General features: G+C 42.4%; 3 protein-coding genes and 1 pseudogene across 3 annotated transcripts in view; 3 read left to right on the forward strand and 1 right to left on the reverse strand.

Annotated features, from left to right (window-relative positions):
- The first annotated feature begins 12,862 nt into the window (after positions 1-12,862).
- Positions 12,863-14,158, forward strand: LOC129717289 (uncharacterized). The gene has a single exon (XM_055667153.1). The coding sequence runs from the start codon at positions 12,863-12,865 to the stop codon at positions 14,156-14,158; it is 1,296 nt and encodes a 431-aa protein (XP_055523128.1).
- A 1,096-nt stretch (positions 14,159-15,254) lies between these two features.
- Positions 15,255-15,674, forward strand: LOC129717290 (uncharacterized). The gene has a single exon (XM_055667154.1). The coding sequence runs from the start codon at positions 15,255-15,257 to the stop codon at positions 15,672-15,674; it is 420 nt and encodes a 139-aa protein (XP_055523129.1).
- Positions 15,675-20,160: 4,486 nt separating this feature from the next.
- Positions 20,161-24,599, forward strand: part of LOC129718602 (transcription factor IIIB 90 kDa subunit) — a 66,816-nt gene continuing 62,377 nt past the window's right edge. The window contains exons 1-2 of the mRNA XM_055669526.1: positions 20,161-20,738; positions 20,792-20,896. Coding sequence (XP_055525501.1) covers positions 20,300-20,738; positions 20,792-20,896 — 544 coding nt within the window. The 5' untranslated portion in view covers positions 20,161-20,299. The remainder of the gene's footprint in view (positions 20,739-20,791; positions 20,897-24,599) is intronic.
- LOC129718601 (BTB/POZ domain-containing protein 6-B-like) overlaps positions 21,151-24,599 on the reverse strand; it is a 49,265-nt pseudogene continuing 45,816 nt past the window's right edge.

Genomic DNA, 24,599 nt, shown 5'->3' on the forward strand with positions numbered 1-24,599 from the left:
AATCAAAATGCCTTTTTGAAGGCAAATAAACAAGTCATTGAAAGTTAATAATTTTTGTCAACGCAAGCAAGCATTCTGTGTTGCATCCCAGCAATTTAAATTTGTCGCACCCGTTTAATTTACTGAATGTGAAATAGCTTCCACAGTGCATGTTGTCCGTGTATCTTATTTCCCCCAATGTTAGGGCAGCTCAAAGGTTGTAATTAGCAACCGATTTTGAACCACACCATGCTTTTTTCAAGGCAAATAAAAAATAATTGAAGGTTAATAATTTTCTGGCATCAACACAAGCAGACATTCTGTGCGGGATGCAATCAAATTCTGTTGTAGTTGTCTAATTTTTACTTTCACTTTATTTAGTAAACCCCCCACTGTAGGGGCAGCGCAAAGGCTGCGATCAGCATAACCGACATTGAATAATAAATTTCCCTGTTAGTACGCCTTCACAAAAGCAGTTAGTCCGACTATGCAGAGCTAATATGAAGTCGATTCAATCAATCAGCATAAACAGAATTTCGTCATCTCCCAGCTGCCAAGTTGCAACATGATGCAACACGCAACAGCGAGCAAACGAAATCGCTTGATGTTACAAACCGCAATAAGATACGGGTTAAAACCGTTGCGTGTGTGAGAGCACCATCGGTGTTTATTCGCTGGATACACTATCTCTATACTGTCTACTGAACGCAATAATCTGCTTACATGCGACACGGGGACGGGAACATTTTCTTCAACCAAGCTGCACAACACGACACAAAACATGTTATTTTGTTGCTTCAATGAGAGTGCTATCGGTCCGGCTCGACAAGAAATCATTTTTGTGCATCCGTGCTACGAAACTGAGGAAAAACTTTAGAAACTGAAAAAAGAGGTGGAGCTTATCAAATGATCGCTATATCATTCCACCACGTACGTGAAATAATTCATTCCTATTTTCATCCCTATATAAGAGCCTGTTTTAGTCTAAGCCGCTCATCATTGATCATTCTCTGCTAGCGTGTTGAGCAGTACAGTTGTTTATTTTCGCTCCGTTCACTTTGTACGTTCGTTCGTAAATTTTTATTTTCGCGTTGGAAACCGACGCTACGGTGAACCCTGACATGGGTAAATCGAAAACCGGTTCTAGTACGGGTAAACGGCCTCGACCTGGAAATGCCCCCGATTCGGCGGCTAAGAAGCTTTTGGCCAACAACAGATTTGCTGTCTTGGAAAACTCCACGGACCCCGAAATAGTGAAAAAAGAGAAAATTCCACCCTTCTATGTGAAAGGATTTCCAGAAGGTCTTCGTGAAGCAATTGTCTTTTACATCGAGAAAGGACTGAAATGCACTATCCGTATGTGCTCTGACGGCTACAAACTGATGGTTCCGTCATTGAATCACTACAAGGCGGTGCAAGTAATACTGCAGCAGCGTAAGGTGGAATATTTCTCCCATGACATTGAAGCAGAAAAACCGCTCAAGGTTGTTCTCCGTGGTCTTCCAGACATGGAAATTGACACTCTGTTAGAGGAACTGAAGGCAAATGGACTCAAGCCAATACAGATCCATAAGATGTCACGCCACAACAAGACTCGGAAGTACCGCGACCAATTGTACCTTATCAACCTGGAGAAAAATTCAACATGTTTGGCGGATTTGCAGTCCATTCGTGCCCTTTTCCACATCATTGTGGCCTGGGAGCGCTACAAACCAGTTCATCGAGATGTGACCCAATGTTCCAATTGCCTGTTGTTTGGACATGGGACTAAAAACTGCCATATGGCCTCCCGCTGCATCAAATGCGGACAAACGCACGCACCCGACGCCTGCCAATTGATGGAAACTGCCGATCCTGTCTGCGCAAATTGTGGAGCTGATCATAAGGCCACCAGTCGTTCCTGCCCAAAGCGGGCGGAGTTCATCGAGATCCGCTAAAGAGCCTCAACCAACAACCAACCCGGTCGGAGAAAAATCCCAGTGCCAGTGAATAACGAACAAAATTTTCCAGTCATCGCATCGCGACGTGCAATCCCAGTGCTTCCACCTCTCCCACTGAATAATCGGCTTACAACCTCGTTTGCCGATGTCGCAGCATCGAGCCGTTCCTCGCCTCCCCCGGGGCTCCCAGGGCTTACAACTCCTGCCACTGGAATGAAGTTTACCCGCACAGACGCCGAAGAAAACAACGCAGATTCCCTTCTCACTACTGAAGAGTTCGTGCATCTCCTGGCCGAAGCATTCGTAGCCCTTCGCACCTGTAAAACCAGAGCTGAACAGCTGCAAGCAGCAGTTTCCATCCTCACCAAATATGGCCCGTGAATGCATTAACATCGCTAACTGGAACGCTTGCTCGTTAAAGAGCAAAGCCATCGAATTCGCTGATTTCCTCAACGAGCGGACTATCGACGTAGCTATCATCACCGAGACACATCTAAAACCTGGCGTCAACATCTACCTCCCCGACTTTCGAGTTGTTCGGCTCGATCGTACCCACTCAGCGGGTGGAGGCGTAGCCATCGCGTTGAGGAAGAACATCTGCTGTAAGCTGCTGCCCAGTTTCAACTTAAAAGTCATCGAAGCGGTTGGGGTCGAGGTTTCTACCCCTGTCGGCCCTATTATTATCATAGCCGCCTACTGTCCGTCGCAAGTCAGCTCAAGGAACGATTCATCCTCTAATCTGAAACAAGATCTCGTCAAGCTTACCAGACATCGGCAAAACTTCATCTTGGCTGGTGACCTCAATGCCAAACATCAAGCCTGGGGCAACACTCGAAGCAATCCAAATGGCAAAGTCGTCCACAATGACCTACAAGCATCTTCGTACATCATCCTGAGCCCAGACTCCCCCACCCGGTTGAGTCGCTCCGGTGTCCATTCGACTATCGATTTTTTCATCACCAACATGGCAAACCTTTCAAATCCGATCGTCTACCAGGAACTGAGCTCCGACCACTTTCCAGTGGTGGCCGAAGTGGGCTACTCCGCCAATCGATTTCGTGCTCGTCGTCGCAACTACCATCGTGCTGACTGGCCACGGTTCCAGCAGTTCATCGACGCCAACATCCGCTACAACATCGAGCTTGAATCGACGGACGACATCGATCAGTGCTTGCAGATCATCGACGAGGCTCTATCCTTAGCCCGTGACCAACACATCCCTGCTTCTGACCTGGTGAGTAACACTCTGAATCTAGACAGCCTAACTAAATCTTATATAAGACTTCGTAACACAACTAGGCGCCATTTTCAACGTACTGGCCTGCCTCACTTAAAGTCTTACTGCAATCGTCTTAATAAAATCATTAAGGCCCGGTTGGTGGATCTCAGAAACAAAAGCTTTGAAAGTCATCTTCGCTCTCTCCCAGATTGTGCAAACCCCTTCTGGAAATTAACTAAACTTCTGAAAAACAAGCCGAGACCTGTCCCTCCTCTCTCCCATTCTGATCAACAAGCTGGCCAAGTTCAGCTAATAACACCAGCTGAAAAAGCTAATGCACTTGGCCAGCATTTCGTAAATTCTCACAATCTTGGTCGTTCCCTGGTGAGCCCCTTTGAGCCTGATGTGGCAGCTACAATGTCCAGAATCGCTGTGACCCCTCTAGTTGTCCCAGAGGAATCTATAATTTCTGCAGACGAGGTAATGGCAGCCATCAAATCATGTAAAAATATGAAGGCCGCGGGTGTCGATGGGGTGGTCAATCTCGAATTGAAAAATTTGAGCGTTGACTTCTTTCATCACCTCGCAAAGATCTTCAATAAGTGTTTGGAACTTGGCTACTTCCCGTCCCGTTGGAAGCTCGCCAAAGTTATCCCCATCCATAAACCTGGGAAGGATCCCACTGACGCTAAAAGCTACCGGCCCATTAGCCTCCTTTCATCTATTTCGAAATTGTTCGAAAAACTGATTCTGAGACGTATACTAGAGTTTGCTGATCAGAACAACATCTTCCTTAGAGAGCAATTTGGGTTCAGGAAGGGGCACTCCACTGTGCACCAGCTCACCCGGGTAACGAACATTATCAGGCGGAACAAGTCTGTTTCCAAAACAACTGCCATGGCGTTGTTGGACGTTGAGAAAGCGTTTGACAACGTCTGGCACGATGGTCTTGTTTATAAGCTGCATCGGTGCAACTTCCCGATCTTCCTTGTGAAAATCATCAAAAATTATCTGTCGGGTAGATCATTTAGGGTCTGCTTGAACAACTCCCAGTCTGATACATTTAATGTTGATGCTGGGGTCCCCCAGGGTAGCCTCTTGGGTCCTATCCTCTTTAACATCTTTACGTCAGACGTTCCTCCCCTTCCGGATGGTGGTGTACTGTCCATGTTCGCGGACGACACTGCCATCATGTACAAAGGGCGAGTGATCCGTTCGCTGACTAGAAAACTTCAAGCAGGCCTGGATGTTCTATCCGGCTACTTCAACAACTGGAAGATTTGCATCAATGCGGCTAAAACACAGGCCATCTTATTTCCCCACTCAAACTCACGTCGACTTGTTCCGCCTGACGACGTCAGGCTAAAAATTAATAATTCACCCATCGAATGGTCGAGAGAGGTGGGATACCTCGGTCTTGTTCTGGACAGCAAGCTTATATTCAGATCACATGTGGAAAAAACATCAATCAAAGGCAACATCCTAATTAAATCTCTATACCCACTGATAAACAGAAAATCCAAACTGTCCCTGAAGAACAAGCTTGCTGTCCATAAAATGATTATCCTGCCAGTATTAGAATACGGTTTGCCAATCTGGGAGAGTTGTGCCAAGTATCACCATGATAAATTACAGGTTATCCAAAATAAGATCCTAAGGATGATCCTTAACAGTCCTCCAAGAACGCGTAATTCTGAGATCCACCAGCTAGCCGGTCTAGATACACTTTTGGTGCGCAAACAGGCAATTCTGTCTAGATTCAGGGATGCTTGCCAGAGGTCAATTCACGAGGAAATTCGATCTTTGTCAATTTAGTTTTTAAGATAGTATTAGTTAGGTAGGTTATTCAATTTTATTTAAAATCATAAAATTACCGTGCCATTGAGGCAAAGATGTAAAATTAATCTTCAAGATAATTCAAAAAACCAATCTAAATGCACTACTACGAACAAAGATGACGAGCCTTTAGGGCTGACCAATTATCCTGTCATAAAATATACCTCTGTAAACAATATCAAAAATAAAAGACAATTCAGCAGCAGCCAAGCCGCTCATAACAGTTCTGAACAGCGACGACAGCAGTCCTCCCTTAGCAGCAGTGGGTACCATCGATAGCGGAAGCGGCCACAACTGTGGCTTGGCTGTGGATAGGCCAGCGTATAGCGGCCACAACTGTGGCATAGCGTAGCATCAGACAGCGACAACAGCAGTCGTCCTTCCTCAGCAGCAGCACTAGCCCTGTGGTTGGTCACCACGTCTCAGGAGCAGCGCGGTTTTTCTCAGCGTGTGTCGCCAGACAGCCATTATTCCCCCCGTGTTGGGGCAGCATAATGATTGCCATCAGGAAATCCAGTTTCGGAAATCAAAATGCCTTTTTGAAGGCAAATAAACAAGTCATTGAAAGTTAATAATTTTTGTCAACGCAAGCAAGCATTCTGTGTTGCATCCTAGCAATTTAAATTTGTCGCACCCGTTTAATTTACTGAATGTGAAATAGCTTCCACAGTGCATGTTGTCCGTGTATCTTATTTCCCCCAATGTTAGGGCAGCTCAAAGGTTGTAATTAGCAACCGATTTTGAACCACACCATGCTTTTTTCAAGGCAAATAAAAAATAATTGAAGGTTAATAATTTTCTGGCATCAACACAAGCAGACATTCTGTGCGGGATGCAATCAAATTCTGTTGTAGTTGTCTAATTTTTACTTTCACTTTATTTAGTAAACCCCCCACTGTAGGGGCAGCGCAAAGGCTGCGATCAGCATAACCGACATTGAATAATAAATTTCCCTGTTAGTACGCCTTCACAAAAGCAGTTAGTCCGACTATGCAGAGCTAATATGAAGTCGATTCAATCAATCAGCATAAACAGAATTTCGTCATCTCCCAGCTGCCAAGTTGCAACATGATGCAACACGCAACAGCGAGCAAACGAAATCGCTTGATGTTACAAGCCGCAATAAGATACGGGTTAAAACCGTTGCGTGTGTGAGAGCACCATCGGTGTTTATTCGCTGGATACACTATCTCTATACTGTCTACTGAACGCAATAATCTGCTTACATGCGACACGGGGACGGGAACATTTTCTTCAACCAAGCTGCACAACACGACACAAAACATGTTATTTTGTTGCTTCAATGAGAGTGCTATCGGTCCGGCTCGACAAGAAATCATTTTTGTGCATCCGTGCTACGAAACTGAGGAAAAACTTTAGAAACTGAAAAAAGAGGTGGAGCTTATCAAATGATCGCTATATCATTCCACCACGTACGTGAAATAATTCATTCCTATTTTCATCCCTATATAAGAGCCTGTTTTAGTCCAAGCCGCTTATAACAGTTCTGAACAGCGACGACAGCAGTCCTCCCTTAGCAGCAGTGGGTACCATCGATAGCGGAAGCGGCCACAACTGTGGCTTGGCTGTGGATAGGCCAGCGTATAGCGGCCACAACTGTGGCATAGCGTAGCATCAGACAGCGACAACAGCAGTCGTCCTTCCTCAGCAGCAGCACTAGCCCTGTGGTTGGTCACCACGTCTCAGGAGCAGCGCGGTTTTTCTCAGCGTGTGTCGCCAGACAGCCATTATTCCCCCCGTGTTGGGGCAGCATAATGATTGCCATCAGGAAATCCAGTTTCGGAAATCAAAATGCCTTTTTGAAGGCAAATAAACAAGTCATTGAAAGTTAATAATTTTTGTCAACGCAAGCAAGCATTCTGTGTTGCATCCTAGCAATTTAAATTTGTCGCACCCGTTTAATTTACTGAATGTGAAATAGCTTCCACAGTGCATGTTGTCCGTGTATCTTATTTCCCCCAATGTTAGGGCAGCTCAAAGGTTGTAATTAGCAACCGATTTTGAACCACACCATGCTTTTTTCAAGGCAAATAAAAAATAATTGAAGGTTAATAATTTTCTGGCATCAACACAAGCAGACATTCTGTGCGGGATGCAATCAAATTCTGTTGTAGTTGTCTAATTTTTACTTTCACTTTATTTAGTAAACCCCCCACTGTAGGGGCAGCGCAAAGGCTGCGATCAGCATAACCGACATTGAATAATAAATTTCCCTGTTAGTACGCCTTCACAAAAGCAGTTAGTCCGACTATGCAGAGCTAATATGAAGTCGATTCAATCAATCAGCATAAACAGAATTTCGTCATCTCCCAGCTGCCAAGTTGCAACATGATGCAACACGCAACAGCGAGCAAACGAAATCGCTTGATGTTACAAACCGCAATAAGATACGGGTTAAAACCGTTGCGTGTGTGAGAGCACCATCGGTGTTTATTCGCTGGATACACTATCTCTATACTGTCTACTGAACGCAATAATCTGCTTACATGCGACACGGGGACGGGAACATTTTCTTCAACCAAGCTGCACAACACGACACAAAACATGTTATTTTGTTGCTTCAATGAGAGTGCTATCGGTCCGGCTCGACAAGAAATCATTTTTGTGCATCCGTGCTACGAAACTGAGGAAAAACTTTAGAAACTGAAAAAAGAGGTGGAGCTTATCAAATGATCGCTATATCATTCCACCACGTACGTGAAATAATTCATTCCTATTTTCATCCCTATATAAGAGCCTGTTTTAGTCCAAGCCGCTTATAACAGTTCTGAACAGCGACGACAGCAGTCCTCCCTTAGCAGCAGTGGGTACCATCGATAGCGGAAGCGGCCACAACTGTGGCTTGGCTGTGGATAGGCCAGCGTATAGCGGCCACAACTGTGGCATAGCGTAGCATCAGACAGCGACAACAGCAGTCGTCCTTCCTCAGCAGCAGCACTAGCCCTGTGGTTGGTCACCACGTCTCAGGAGCAGCGCGGTTTTTCTCAGCGTGTGTCGCCAGACAGCCATTATTCCCCCCGTGTTGGGGCAGCATGATGATTGCCATCAGGAAATCCAGTTTCGGAAATCAAAATGCCTTTTTGAAGGCAAATAAACAAGTCATTGAAAGTTAATAATTTTTGTCAACGCAAGCAAGCATTCTGTGTTGCATCCTAGCAATTTAAATTTGTCGCACCCGTTTAATTTACTGAATGTGAAATAGCTTCCACAGTGCATGTTGTCCGTGTATCTTAATTCCCCCAATGTTAGGGCAGCTCAAAGGTTGTAATTAGCAACCGATTTTGAACCACACCATGCTTTTTGAAGTAGAATACTTCTCTCAGGAAGTTCGGCTACATAGGGATGTGAAATGAAAATCTAAAACTGAAAAAAGTGAGAAATATGTCCAATTTCAAATGCTAATAAATCGGTTAGTTTTCGATGGATTTCCTTCGTTTTTGCAGCAATCGATTAGAAAATCTTCTAAGATTCCTACCAAATGCATGAAATTGCAATTTTATCATTCGAACTATTGTACTATTGAAAATTCTTAAGCCTTGTCAAAACACAAAATTCGACCTCTGATTGGTCGTTATACCGCGCTTTCCCAAGCACGGTCGGCAGAGTTACGGTCCTAGTAAATTGGGAATGCATCATTTGGCCTATATAAGAGCTTCATCAGATAATAAACAGACATTTCATCGGATATTAAATCGAACAACTGAAATTTGAAGAACACAAATGAATATTTGAAGAGTTAATATTTTCTCGTTTTGCCCTATAATCCAAAGTTAATTATCTTCATCTACATACTTACTCTGACTATTATTACGTGTTTGCGTCGCTTAGTGTTTGGCTACGGTCATGCAGAACGCAAACAACGGCGCGATGCGATTCGGCAAGACGAAATGTGTTGAAATGTATAGCTCTACTTCGCCTTAGAAAGAGCTGTACATTTCACCACGGTAAGGCGAATCGCATCGCGCCGGCATTCGCGTTCTGCACAACCGTAGCCTTTTTTCCGTTCCTGTTTAATGATGTCGTATTAAATGTGCATATTACAATTCGGCAGCACTTCAACTTCTCATTTGCACAAAATTCAAAAATATTCAATGAACTTCATTCAAAATATCAAACAAAAAGAAATTACAATACTGCCAATGAACGGTCAACGTTTATTTACTAGAAAAAATGACTGACACGCAAGCAGCCGGGTTATCTTTCTTGTAAAAGTATTCTACTTCAACCTTGCGGTCGTGGCTTTGCATACAACCTTCCTGTGATTTTTTTTTCATTCTTTTTTTGAGGTTGAAATTTCAACCAGGATTAATTTTAATCATAACCATGATACCCCATTAATGGAAATTTATGATATCGAACTAAATCCGTAAGAATAAAACAAAAATTTGGGCAAAAATTACAAAATTTATCAATTAAAAGTTATAAAATAAGTGTTAAATAAGAAAATAGTAAACAAATCTTTATGAAACTTTTAATTATGTCAAACTTTATCACTTTCTGCAAATTTAAAACAATATTAAAAACATTCAGCCCTTTTCAATTTATGATCATGAAATTCGCTGAACTGATGGAAGTGTTAAATACTAGCAGCAAATTCATACCATCAAACTCCGGCTCACAATAGCCCGTTTGAAGATTGCTTTTGCTTCGCACTCGTTTGCATACAAAAGTAAAGCACACATTTTGCTTTATGAGAAAACAAAAACAAAGAACAGTCGTCGCCCTCCGCATCTTTTCGTATTCATTCAGAACGTTGTGTCATTCCAGTGTCTTGGTTTTCAAATTCATAAATTCGTTGATTTTTATTATGGAGCCTTCAACTTAAGCGGCACCACTAAATTCAATGTGTTTATGGACGTGTCCTGGCTACCAAGATTGAGTGCATCCGATAAGCCACCCAGTGAAGGAACTCATTTAATCGCGCAACAGCCGATAGATTACGGAGAGTGAGAATTAAAATTATATGTTTTGTATGTGTTAGTTTGCAGAGTTGAGTGAGAGGAATAAAAGAGTTAGTTGTATTTTATCTGTAGTCCAATAAAGGTGTTTTTTTGTTAAGCGGTTGGCGTTAATTTTTTACGATCCAGAGTTTCACCATCCGGCGGGAATCGTCCGGAAGGAAACAGTGGTCCTTCGAACCGGATCCGTTAGGATAACACGGACCGGTACTTACACTTTGGAGATTGGTCTACACTGCAATATTGGATTCAATACACTCGCTTGGGGCGAGATACAGGCGCCATTGTAGTTAGTCTGAGAACGCTTGGTTTGGCGGGATTTAGTAAATCACCTAAGCCATTGGACAATTTCACTGGATGCAAAAGGCACCTTATTGCCAGTTTGGTTTCTTGGAATAATTTTTCGGCCAGGTAAAATATACACTGTATATGTCTCTGCCGAGGCTTGGACGTGCCACACCGATACTACATTCATCTTTTGCATCACTATACATTTCGGGAGCTTAATTCATCTGCTGGCTGTCACGTTTGGCGCTCAAAAGTCATCTTTAGTTGGTCAACACCAGCGGAACTTACAACCAGGAAGCATTGGAATACATAGTCCTAGGAATTCAGTACAACCACGGTAATCGCGGCCATTGCTAAAACCGGCTAGGGTAGCCATTGTTCACAATCAAGGACATCGTGGGAAACACTTTTCTGTAAAGTAAGTGCTACATTGTATATGTCCTTGCCGAAGCTAGGATTTAAGATTGAAGCTACAACAAATATTTCCTTTTCGACTACTTGCTCGAGGCGTTATTAAAATGTCAAAAGGTGCTGCATTTTCGAAAAAGGCTGCCTCCCTGCGGACACTTACTACTCGGCTTAAGGGACTACAAGCGTCGTTCGACACCATTCACGCATTCGTGCAAGCTTTTAATGAGGAACTGCATACTGCGAACGAGGTACTGATACGGTTGGAGCGTATTGACGGTTTATGGGAGCAAATCAATGACACATTTAATGAATTGCTTTCGCATGAGGAATTCACGGCGGATCTGACCGCGGTTATGAAGGAGCGAAGCTGGTATGAAAATCGCTATTAAGACAGTAAATCGTTTCTAATGGATAAACACAAGTTGCTTGCTGACACTCCGATTTTGGATCAGACAAGCCGTACTAACGCGTCATTCTCACAAGGTGCCACCCCGCATGTTCGTCTTCCGCAGATTACTTTGCCCAAGTTTAGCGGAAACATTGATGAATGGATCAGTTTTAGAGATTTATATACTTCTTTGATCCACTGGCAAACCGATTTGCCTGAAGTCGAGAAGCTGCAGTACTTGCGGAGTCAATTGCAAGGGGAAGCATTGTCGGTTATCGAAGCTCTCCCGATATGCTCGGCCAACTATAAAACAGCCTGGGAGCTTTTGGTGTAGCGGTACTCCAATATGAAGATTATTAAAAGGAAGCAACCGGCAGAGTATGAGGACCTTTTGCTGCTGCATATTTTAAGTGCGCGGTTAGACCCGAGTACTCGTAGGAGCTGGGAAGAGCAGAGCTCGACCAAGGATTCTGAGACCTTAAAGGAACTTACAGATTTATTAACTCGTCGTATACATGTGTTGGAGGCACTACCAGTAAAGAGTGCAGATCCGCGGAATGAAGTTACACGAAGGCGCCCGTTTCAGCTACCACAGGCTAGCTACAGTGCCATGCAGCAACCCGTTCAAAAATGTTCGCTCTGTCCGGAAGCTCATCCTTTGTATAAGTGCGATATGTTTAGTCGCATGACAGTGTCGGAAAGAGAAGGAGTATTGCGAAACCATTCATTATGCAGAAATTGTTTTCACAAGAGACATCAGGCTAAGGATTGCCATTCAAAGGTCTCATGCAGGAAATGCAAGGCTCGTCACAATACGATGGTGTGCTTCAAGGCAAATAGCGGTTGGAAGGCCAAGGACGGCACGGAGGTTGAAGATATACAGTCAGCGAAACAGGATTTAATGGAACAACCTGAATCGAGGTTAGCAAACGTGGCAGTTGATAGAGGGGGTTCGTTGGCGGCCTGCTCCTCACAGGTATCAAACGGAGTTGTATTGGCCACGGCCATTGTGATGGTTCAGGATAATTCTGGTTTACAGTCTGCTGCAAGAGTATTGTTAGATTCGGGATCTCAATGCAACTTCATTACACGGCGTCTTTGTCAGCAATTCAAAACACGGCATGGACGAGTGCAGGTTATTGTATCGGGCATAGCCTCATCGAAAACCATGGCCAAATCCGAGGTTTGTCTCAATATATCATCTCGAACTCAAGATTTTACTGTGCCGGCCACGCTTCTGGTGCTGCCAAAAATCAGAGTTAAACTACCTACAGGGAATATCCATATTCGAAAATGGAATATACCATCGCACGTTCAACTGGCTGACCCCGGCTTTCATCACCCGGATTCAATTGACATCATACTAGGCGGTTCTGCCTTTTTTGAATTTTTTGGTCCAAAGCATTCCATAAAATTGGGAGCAAACTTGCCGAAACTCTTGGATACTGTTTTCGGTTGGGTAGTGGCCGGAGAATACAACACTTCGGCACGTAAATCATCGGAAGTATGCCACACGGCAACAGTAGAAATTTTGGAGGATCTTCTACCCCGTTTTTGGTCGTGTGAAGAAATTGGACCAGTAAGAAAAATGTCAACACAGGATCTACAGTGTGAAGAGCAGTTTACGAAGACAGTGCAACGGGCAGCAGATGGGCGTTACACAGTTACTTTACCGGAGGACAATGCGGTTATTACAAAATTGGGCGAATCAAAACAGATAGCATACCGGAGGCTATAAAGTTTAGAAAGACGTTTGGAAAAGGATCAACTGTTGCTGGAGAGGTATTGCCAGTTTTTAACGGAATACTTAAATTCAGGACATATGAGAAAGGTTGAAGAGGCAACGGATTCGCAGCCCAGGCGATGTTATTTGCCACATCATCCCGTAGTAAAAGAGAGCAGTACGACCACAAAAGGAAGGGTGGTCTTTGATGCATCGTGTTGGACCGCATCGGGCATTTCACTCAATGACGGATTGTTTGCCGGGCCAGTCATTCAGGATGATCTGAGATCGATTGTTTTTCGTTGTCGAACACGACCATTTATGGTGGTTGCGGATGTGGAGAAGATGTTTCGACAAGTTTACGTCGCACAGGAGGATAGATGGATGCAAAATATACTGTGGCGTTTCGATATGAAAGAGCAGCCCGTCACGTACGAATTGAATACTATCACATACGGAATGAAACCTTCCCCGTACTTGGCCACTAGAACATTGCAGCAACTAGCTATGGATGAGCACCAAAAATATCCCCTTGCTTCCAAGGTAGTACAAGAAGACATCTATATGGATGATTTAATTTCGGGAGCTGATGATTTGACATCGGCATGCGAACTAACAAGACAGCTAAATGCTATGATGCACAGCGCTGGGTTTCATTTGCGAAAATGGGCATGCAACCATCCACTGCCACTAGAAGGCCTCCCGAATGAGGATTTGGCGATTCGAGAAAGCGGTGTGAAATTAGATCCTGATCCTACGGTAAAAACCCTTGGAATAAATTGGTTGCCTAAAACAGATACATTTAAACTACAGTTTAACACTCCAATAGTGGAAGTGACCAAGCGATTGACTAAACGTACGTTGCTATCCGTCATCGCGACTCTTTTCGATCCCTTAGGATTGGTAGGTGCTGCAATAACTACGGCAAAGTTGTTTATGCAACATCTTTGGACACTATCAAGCCCACGAGGTGGAAATTCGGGCTGGGACGAATATCTTCCAGAGGCAGTAGAGCTAAAATGGCGGCGATTCCACGCTCAAATTCCAGCCTTTGATTACATTCGGATCCCTAGATATGTGATGATGCCCGACACGGTGAGTCTGGAAATGCATAGTTCTTCGGATGCAAGCGAAAAGGCGTATGGAGCCTGTGTGTATTTGCGGTGCAAAGATGCAACAGGGCGGATAATGGTGTTTTTGTTAGCTTCAAAATCCAGGGTGGCTCCATTGGATAGCCAATCACTCCCTCGCCTGGAGTTATGTGGAGCATTAATCGCCGCTGAGTTGTTCGAAAGAGTTCGCACAGCAATGCATTTAGAAGGAGATATATTTTACTGGTGCGACTCTACTACGGTTACGGGCCGTTCCAGCGACATGGACAACCTTCGTGGCTAACCGAGTTGCGAAAATACAAAGGCTCACGAAGGATGCTCAATGGGCTCATGTTCCGGGTGTTCAAAACCCAGCGGATTTGATATCACGAGGAGTATACCCTGAAGATTTACTCAAAAACGAGTTTTGGTGGCATAGGCCAGAATGGTTGTCGAATGAAGCGGCCCAACGACCAACACAGGGACAACATTGCTTAGAACTTAACGCTGGGGAGGAAAGGAGGCGTGCAGCGGTCGTGCTTGTAGCGGCAGAAGAAAACGAGTTTCTAGCTGGTCTTTTGGGAAGATTTTCGAGCTATACTGAATAACTTAGGGAAACAGCGTATTGCCTACGATTCATCAACAATGCGCGCTGTAAACGCAAGGGAGGAAATAAGAGGTTTGGATTTTTAACAAGCAAGGAGCTGCAGGAAGCCGAATTAACCCTCGTGCGTCTTGTACAGCAGGAAACTTTCGAACAAGAATGGAAATTGTTACTTAGGGGCGAACCGGTTGGTCGATCGTCGCGAATAAAATGGTTCAACCCGTTCATATCAAAGAGCGAACAAGTGATACGAGTAGGCGGACGGTTAGCCAACTCTATGCAACCTGAGGAAGCCAAGCACCCAGCTGTGCTGCCAGCGCGTCATGCACTCACTAGATTGTTGTTATCTTATTTTCATAGGCACCTGCTACATGCGGGATCTCAGCTATTACTTGCCACAGTTCGACTTCGGTTCTGGCCTTTGGGTGGCCGTAATATAGCTAGAGAAGTTGTGCATAATTGTGTCACATGCTTTCGATTTCACCCGACGGTAGTTGAACAATTCATGGCGGATCTGCCAAAGGCCAGGGTTACTCCGTCGCGCCCATTTACAAAAACAGGGGTCGATTATTTCGGTCCCGTATATTACCGTCAAGCACCAAGAAGAACAGCGGTGAAGGAATACGTTTCGGTAGTTATCTGCCTTGTAACAAAGGCGGTTCACCTCGAGCTCGTTACAGACTTATCCACAGAGCGATTTATTCAAGCACTTAGACGGTTTATAGCGCGGCGTGGAAGACCTTCTGAGATGTTCTCTGACAACGGGCGTAATTTCGTAGGCGCGAGAAATCAACTGATGGATTTGATGCAGAACTTGAGGAGAAAGGGGCACCATGAGCGCATTTTGAACGAGTGTTCAGAGGACGGAATCTACTGGCATTTTAATCCTCCCAGCGCCCCTCACTTTAGTGGACTGTGGGAAGCGGCGGTGCGTTCGGCCAAAATTCATCTGCTGAAGGTTCTAGGACAGCATGTAGTACTGTTTGAAGATTTGCAGACGCTGCTCACACAAGTCGAGGCATGCCTAAACTCGCGGCCATTAACCGCCCTTTCTGATGATCCAATGGATTTAAAGCCGCTCACACCGGGCCATTGTTCAATTGGAGCATCACTGCAAGCTGCACCAGACTGCAACTATGTGCAGATTTCCGAAGGTCGTCTGAAGTGCAAGCCACGCAGCAGAATTTGCAACACTTTTGGAGCCGGTGGAAAGTAGAATACTTATCACAGCTGCAAGGTCGCATGAAACGCTGGAAACCTCCAGTGCCAATAGAGGTTGGTAAACTATGTGTGTTGCAGGACGATAACTCTCCACCATATAAATGGACCCTCGGGCGTATTCTCAAGGTGCATCCTGGAGCAGATAACGTCACACGCGTAGTAACGGTAAAAACGGCTACTGGAACATATGTTCGTCCTGTAGAAAAACTGTGCTTGCTGCCTATAGCTCCTGGAGAAAACTGAAAGTGTTACTTCAGGGGGGTGGGAATGTTTATGGACGTGCCCTGGCTACCAAGATTGAGTGCATCCGATAAGCCACCCAGTAAAGGAACTCATTTAATCGCGCAACAGCCGATAGATTACGGAGAGTGAGAATTGAAATTATATTTTTTTGTATGTGTTAATTTGCAGAGTTAAAAAAAGTTAATAAAAGAGTTAGTTGTATTTAATCTGTAGTCCAATAAAGGTGTTTTTTTTTGTCAAGCGGTTGGCGTTAATTTTTTACGATCCAGAGTTTCACCATCCGGCGGGAATCGTCCGGAAGGAAACACAATGTCTAGTAAGTTGTCAATTCATGGTGTTATACATGTATTTTAATGTCCTCTGTCAACCATAGAAACCGGATAAGGAAGATAACGTATATATTAAACAATGAAACATCGAAAATATATATATATATATATATATATATATATATATATATATATATATATATATATATATATATATATATATATATATATATTTAGGCAAAATTTGTTTAGATCGAGGAGTCGTCCATAAATTACGTATTTTTTCAATGGGGAGGACGCCCGGTCATATAATGCTATGAAAAAGGAAAAAAAGTGACAAAAAATATTAAAAATTTGATTTCGTGCTTTATGGACGGTCCCAAACAAAAAATTGATGCCAAATTCGTGTTCAGCGCCCAAAAATTATGTGAATACTAAGTTTTTGTCGCATTTAACGACACTTTTTTTTTGCTTGGCCAGCCTTTGTATGGAGTCGCCCCACTGTGCGATATAAGATAGTCGACAGTACAAATTTATGGGACACCAAACTGTCGACAAACGGAACTCTGCCATCGAACGAGAAGGTTATGGCCGTTTAAAGATTTCGTCGTTCTGAATCTGCCAGTGAGATGCGTAGCTTTTTGGGGTTAATAAATTATGTTGGAAAATTCATCCACCACTTGCCGCCCCTACAGTGCCCCTTCGTGAGATGATAGTTAAAGGTGTAAAGTTCCACTGGTCAAAAGAAGCTAAAAAGTCGTTAAACGAAATCGAATAAGCCATGTTGAACCCCAACCACTTGGCCTTCTATTAATGCTCACTATGAAACAATGACTACTAGTGCAAGCGATGATGGTTCAGACACATGCTGTTTTGATGCAAGCTAATATTTTAATTCGAGACCAGTTTGTTATACTAGCAAAAGCATCTCCAAGGCGGAACAGAAATCACAGAGAACAGACGTTCATCTTATTTTCAAAAGATGTGCAAAAACTTGCAACCGTCAGTTGACAGTAAGTGGTAATGCTCCCGCTATGTGGCGCTCGCATCACTAAAAAACCAAGCACAGATATCGATTAAATATCGATACAGCAATATATATGCAGTGCAACTGGGGCACCACAAGACAGATGTCGTTAGTGTATTAACCCGTAAAGACCCGGGACGGAACTTGTTTTTTGAAAATGCTCGTTCTCAGCCCTGGAACGGCCGATTTGGGAAAACTTGGAATTTTATTTAAGGGAATAGTTGCTCTCTGTTTTGGTAAAGGTGCCACCCCTCTGGACCCCTCCCCGTTTTCGTGAGACGCAAATATGTCTGTGTATTTTTTCTAAAATTCTAAAACGGATTGAGCAAACACTGGGAATTTTCCTACGTATCAATTGCTCCATGTATTAAATCATGTCAGGTGGTTGAAATATGGTATGTAAGAGTGAATTTTGGAGTTTCCAAAATATTTCAGTACAAAATCACAATACTACGTATTTTTATAAAAATTCAAACAACAAAACCGTTCTTCAAATTTTAAGTTCTACATTTATGCGGTAAGGTCTCCTGAATCCATACGCGATGAAATATTATTTTAGCATGCAAACATTTTGAGAAAAACGAGTTTAAATTCACTAAAGTACGTATTTTCATGGAAACCTGATTTTCTCAGTCTCCCACAGTAGGTTTCAACTTTGCTCTTAAAATTTTCAAGCTCTAAATTTCTAGAGTAACGTCTTTTGAATCCAAAGATGCTGAAAGATTTATTCTAGCATGCACAGATTTAGAGAAAAACGAGTGTGAATTCATTAAAGTACGAGTTCTTATGTAAACTTGATTTTCTCCAAATCTGTGCATGCTAGGAAAAATCTTCACCATCTTTGGACTCAGAAGACATTACTCTAAAAATATAAAGCTTAAAAATTGAAAAGCTAAGTTGAAACCTACCGTGGGAGACTGAGACAATCAGGTTTCCATGAAAATACGTACTTTAGTGAATTTAAACTCGTTTTTCTCAAAATGTTTGCATGTTAAAATAAATATTTCATCGCGTATGGATTCAGGAGACCTTACCGCATAAATGTGGAACTTGGAATTTGAAGAACGGTTTTGTTGTTTGAATTTTAATAAAAATACGCAGTATTGTGAATATGTACTGAAATAATTTGGAAACTCTAAAATGCACTCTTACATACCATATTTCATCCACTTGACATGATTTGATACATGGAGCAATTGATACGTATGAAAATTCCCAGTGTTTGCTCAATCTGTTTGAAAAATTAGAGAAAAACACAGACATATTTGCGTCTCACGAAAACGGGGAGGGGTCCAGAGGGGTGGCACCTTTACCAAAACTTAGAACTACTATTCCCCTTGAGTAAAATTCCAAGTTTTCCCTAATCGGCTGTTCCAGTGCTGAGAACGAGCATTTTCAAAAAACAAGTTCCGTCCCGGGTCTTTACGGGTAAATGTATTTGGATTCAAATTTTTACACACGATTTTCAAATTGCTTTATATGAACATGAATATCTGTTTTTTGTGCAGAAATACTCTGCGTTGGACGAAGAAGCCCTTGCTATTGTTTAAGTTACACTCTTTGACCAATGGTCAAATATTTGACCTTCTGACACTAAGAACACTTATAGCGAATTTCTTTATTCCACTGCGTCAGGGCAAATCTGGCGAGCAATAAAAAAACGTCATCGCGATTGTCGACGCAAGTAAGGATGCCAGGTGATTGTTTACAGACTAAGCACGTGCGGTGGTGGGTTGAAGCTGACAAATTTTACAATGCGCTTCGGGCAGCACGCCGGGTCAAAACTGGGTCAATATCGAGCGAATAAAGAAGGGTTTTGACAGCAGTTAGTGCGCTTCCAGGTCAAAACGAGGTGAGCTGGTGGAATAAAGAAATTCGCTATTAGTGATCAGTGATTCGATAAAATCGATAGTTTTCCAGCTCTTATCGATATTATTGCAATAAAAAGCGTTGCTGTTTTTTAATATAGAAATTTTGGGCAGTCGTAATTTGTACATAATCGACAATTTTATTCAATTCCAGTTTATATTTGCGATAAATTTGTTTGTTTTAGAGTTAATATGAAAAATAATACACAAACCTCACAAAAACGGTGTTATATTGTTGCAAAAACAGCGACTTTATTATCTGTGAGAATTTTTCATGCGTCTGGCAGCTTTGACTATAATCCAGCGCTGCCATCACTAAAGTGGTTAAAGTCGCAAGTTGCAGAAAGATGTAGTTAGCATTCCAAACGAGTAAGAATTTGAAATCTTACACGCGATTTCTGGAGTTTTTTGTTCTAGCTTGGATATCTGTTATCTGTGCTTTTTATTATATGCAATCTATTTTCATCAGGGGGCTCTTGTGGCTGTCAAACTCCATACATTTTCCATCTACCACTCATTGATTCTAATACCAGCGTTTCTGGTACCCACTTTTTGGTTGGTTTGCCCTAAAACAAGTGAAATTGAGTAAACGTCCCAGTTTGTCGGTAGACTTATTCTCGAGTAAATGTCGTTTTAGATGAAAAAAAAAAACAAGAGCTCAACATTTGTTTTTATTACAATGTGCACTTTCAATGAATAAGATAAGTTTTGTAAGCTGTTAAAGTGAAATATTACTGCCGTGATGAATTTATGATTGGTAGGCAAAATGTTGACGTTTATAGGCCCCTGATTTTTATCAAAAAACTGTTTGATAAAAATAGATTGAACATAGTAAAAGTAAGTACTAAAAAGTTAGAATAATATAAAAACAGAGAAACTAATAGCAGTTTTTTGGTCATTAACCGAAATTCTCGTTGAAATTTCGATTTTACTACCACTACCACTACAGCGCCATCTCTTAGAATTGAACATTGTTTCGGGTGTCCCATTTTGTTGCACCTAGAGGCGCTTGAAGCGGATAATTTTCGTTGGCCGAATTTTGCGGCATGTATTACACTGGATGACATATGTACTTTTGTTTACCTTCGATTCCTCCGGGTTCAACAGCAGTGGATAATTCTTTACTGTCTGTTACTAGAAATTGTTTACGCTCCGATTGTGTGAAGTGTTAAAATACACTAGCGAATAACCGTAGGATAAAAATTTCGTTGCAATGTCATCCGGTCGAAAGTGCAACAACTGCGGGAGTGCCGATATTGAGGTGGACAATGCCCGTGGTGATGCGGTGTGTACCAACTGCGGTTCCGTGCTGGAGGACAACATAATCGTATCAGAGGTGCAGTTCGAAGAAAATGCTCACGGAGCTTCGAGCGCGGTCGGACAGTTTGTGGCGTCCGACTCGAAGGGAGGCGCGACAGCGTACGGTAAATTTCACGTCGGAACAGGGACCGAGTCACGGGAGGTAACACTGCGGAAGGCCCGCCAGGGGATTACCCATTTGTGCCATCAGCTGCATCTGAACAACCACTGTATCGATACGGCGTGCAACTTTTTTAAGATGGCACTGATTAGACATCTCACGCGGGGCCGCAGGAACACGCATATCTACGCAGCCTGTGTGTACATAACGTGTCGAACCGAGGGGACTTCCCGTAAGTGATGGAATTGAAACTATTTCCGGTTACTAACGAGTGTGTTTTTGTAGATCTCCTTATTGACATTAGTGATGTTCTACAAATATGTTGCTACGAGTTGGGACGAACCTATCTGAAACTTTCGCAGGCCCTGTGTATCAACATTCCGTCAATTGGTAAGTTCAACTTTATTTTTGGAAGATTACTGGTTTTATATCACTTTTTCATCATATCAAACAAACGCACTAGGTGTTGATGATAAAATTATATTTCTTGCTTATTAAGTCCATTGAGCATTGGTTTCTCAAATTAATTTTCAATTGGCATAATTTTACGAGAAAGAATTTCTTGCGAAAAAGATATTCTTGCAGGGTTTGGTCAAAACCCAACTTGAAGGGTGGTGATATTTTTACGGAGTAAAAATTACAGCTTCCGTTTTCATAATTTATTCAGTACGGTTCAAACCTAGAGGCTTATTAATTTACTCTTTATTATATAATTCATTCATAATGCAGTGTGTAAGTAATCATGAGATTCATTGCAACTTGTTATTTGATTTGAAGTATTTTGTTTGTTTCGTGTACGAAGGTTTTTTTGTTCATGTAGATTGGATTTTGTTTTGCACTTCTAGTTTTCTCTATACATACTTTATAGCATATAATTAACATGGCTAAATTCAACTACTGCCACTAAGTGAAAAAAATGCTCGCATAACTGAAGAGGGAAAAAAACCTATAATGCATTTATTATTTTTATTTTCAATTAGGCTTGTAATTCATGTGTGGGAGCATTAATAATGTCGATTCTTCGCTTGTTCATATACTTACCTATTGTGTGTGTGCCACCTTTGATTGTTCCTACGGTTATTGAAAAGTTATACGAACTTTTAATTTGCAGCCTTATAAACTAGAAGGAAACCGTCGCTTCAATATTTGATTCGTGACGCCCGTAACCGTTTCGGTTTTGGTAATCGTTTTCCGCAAGTCCTTGTTCCGTTTTCAATGCCGCGTTAGCATTAATCTATAATACTTTGCAAATTTTAAGTGCATCGTTTTTTTTTCAAACTCTGTCGCTCCGTAAGTTTCATGTTTTAGTTGAACAAAAAAAGATGCAAGAAATTTGTTGCTACAGTCATTCTTTCTACGTTCAAAATACGTTCTAGTAACGTACTACAAAGGATTTAAAGTTAAGTCGCTATGTTTGCTTTGCGTTAATTTTAAACGCACCGATTGGTTTTGATTTGTAATTAAGGTAAGGCAATTAAGAAGAGGAGCAAAACTTTTACAGCGAACAAACCTATTGTGGATGATATAGAGTGTTGTTTTAACTTTATATGTACCTGCCACTATCAGGACAGTATTATTTTTTATCATTAACAAAGAGAACATTTACTTTCTTTTGAAGTAGAATACTTCTCTCAGGAAGTTCGGCTACATAGGGATGTGAAATGAAAATCTAAAACTGAAAAAAGTGAGAAATATGTCCAATTTCAAATGCTAATAAATCGGTTAGTTTTCGATGGATTTCCTTCGTTTTTGCAGCAATCGATTAGAAAATCTTCTAAGATTCCTACCAAATGCATGAAATTGCAATTTTATCATTCGAACTATTGTACTATTGAAAATTCTTAAGCCTTGTCAAAACACAAAATTCGACCTCTGATTGGTCGTTATACCGCGCTTTCCCAAGCACGGTCGGCAGAGTTACGGTCCTAGTAAATTGGGAATGCATCATTTGGCCTATATAAGAGCTTCATCAGATAATAAACAGACATTTCATCGGATATTAAATCGAACAACTGAAATTTGAAGAACACAAATGAATATTTGAAGAGTTAATATTTTCTCGTTTTGCCCTATAATCCAAAGTTAATTATCTTCATCTACATACTTACTCTGACTATTATTACGTGTTTGCGTCGCTTAGTGTTTGGCTACGGTCATGCAGAACGCAAACAACGGCGCGATGCGATTCGGCAAGACGAAATGTGTTGAAATGTATAGCTCTACTTCGCCTTAGAAAGAGCTGTACATTTCACCACGGTAAGGCGAATCGCATCGCGCCGGCATTCGCGTTCTGCACAACCGTAGCCTTTTTTCCGTTCCTGTTTAATGATGTCGTATTAAATGTGCATATTACAATTCGGCAGCACTTCAACTTCTCATTTGCACAAAATTCAAAAATATTCAATGAACTTCATTCAAAATATCAAACAAAAAGAAATTACAATACTGCCAATGAACGGTCAACGTTTATTTACTAGAAAAAATGACTGACACGCAAGCAGCCGGGTTATCTTTCTTGTAAAAGTATTCTACTTCAACCTTGCGGTCGTGGCTTTGCATACAACCTTCCTGTGATTTTTTATGTATGAATAAGTATTTCCTCTGCCAAAAATAGGTACTCTCTGTTTTGAACAAAGATTGGATCCTTATGGTTTTCCACAATTCATATCACGTTTGTTTGAAAATTGCTCTCGGACTAGTTGTCCCCTTTTCCGGTAAACTCAGTCAACTTCGTTGTTTAGCAAGGCGACCGTTCCCAGGGCGCTGTTGGCGACCAGATTCGGTCCACTGTCTGCGTAACTACTCGTATTAGTGGTGTTGTTGTTCACCGTGGAATACGAGTTATTAGATCCCGAAGAATGCGGTTTGTTGTTATTGATGGCATTGTTGCTACTGCTGGCGGGCATAGCGGTATTCTGATTACCATTGATACCACTACCGTGGCTGCTACTGACCCCCATCGGACCATAGAAAATAAGCTCTGGGATTTGGCCACCCTGAACACCAGTACCGTTGGTGCTCTCCGAGGAGCACTGGAACTGGAAAGTGACCGTGCCAACACAAACCTCACTCATGCCTTCCTGCCCGAAAAAGCTCAATTCCGTTCCATCCAAAACAACGGACGCCGTATAGAAGCACTCGGGTTCGATCTGAATCGGAGTCTCGAAGAACACGTGGAACGTGTTGCTGGAGCCGTCCGAGAAAAACTTGGTGCTGTTCTCCGCCAGTACGCGACCCAATCGTTTCAGTTCAATTTTAACGTCGTAATCAGCCGCTCCCGTCGAAGATCCGTACAGCCCAAAGCCGACGATGAAAATTCGCTTATCCACGGAAAACTGAATCGAATCACAGCGACCGCGATAACGCCACTGGTTGCTCCGGTAAGCACAGGAAGCAAACCGATGACATACCTGCCGCTTCAGACCGGTTCTTGCCTTCACCGGAAATGTCAGTTTGGGCTTATTCTTAGCGGTGAAGTTCAGAAAAATGTCGATTGTCTCCTGGTTCGTAAGTATGCCCAGCTGGGCCACCCGATTGGCGAACTCCTCCAGCGACATGGTCGGAATCCGAATAAGATACAACGCTTGTCCGAGAACCTGGCGCTTGTTGTTTGACGTTGGTTCGATGTCGATTTTGCTGCAGGCTGCCTGTGCCCAGCTCAGGGCGGCCTCGAACAGGTGGATCTCCTTGCAGTTAAGCGTCTCGCGCGCCAGAATGGTTTCGAACGTTTTCAGATCGATGTCGACGAAGCCTTCGGACTTGATGGCCATCTCCGCCTGCGATTGACCGGTGAAAAGTGCATAGGTTTGTGTATGTTAGGAAAAAAATGTCAATTTGCGAGATTCAAACTAAGGATAAGTGAAACTGCAATATTTTACTCGGGAGATAAAATCGCATTTATCTATTCCATCATTTTAGAGATATACAATTTGTGTTTTGCTTTTGTTGAGCGTACAACTAGATATAAACAGGTAAACTTAGATTGTGTTTAGTATACACTGAGAACATTTGAGCTTCTTGTTTTGCTGGAGTGATTGTTGCCACCGATTTGCGACTAAATGTTTAGCGTTTGTAGATATGTTTTCGAACGGAT

The sequence above is a fragment of the Wyeomyia smithii genome, chromosome 1, assembly GCF_029784165.1.
Source record: "Wyeomyia smithii strain HCP4-BCI-WySm-NY-G18 chromosome 1, ASM2978416v1, whole genome shotgun sequence".
Taxonomy (NCBI): domain Eukaryota; kingdom Metazoa; phylum Arthropoda; class Insecta; order Diptera; family Culicidae; genus Wyeomyia; species Wyeomyia smithii.

What these genes read in the sequence shown, in the direction of transcription:
- LOC129717290 (XM_055667154.1), top strand. Translation starts at nt 15,255, where the DNA reads ATGGATTTGATGCAGAACTTGAGGAGAAAGGGGCACCATGAGCGCATT.
- LOC129717289 (XM_055667153.1), top strand. Translation starts at nt 12,863, where the DNA reads ATGAGAAAGGTTGAAGAGGCAACGGATTCGCAGCCCAGGCGATGTTAT.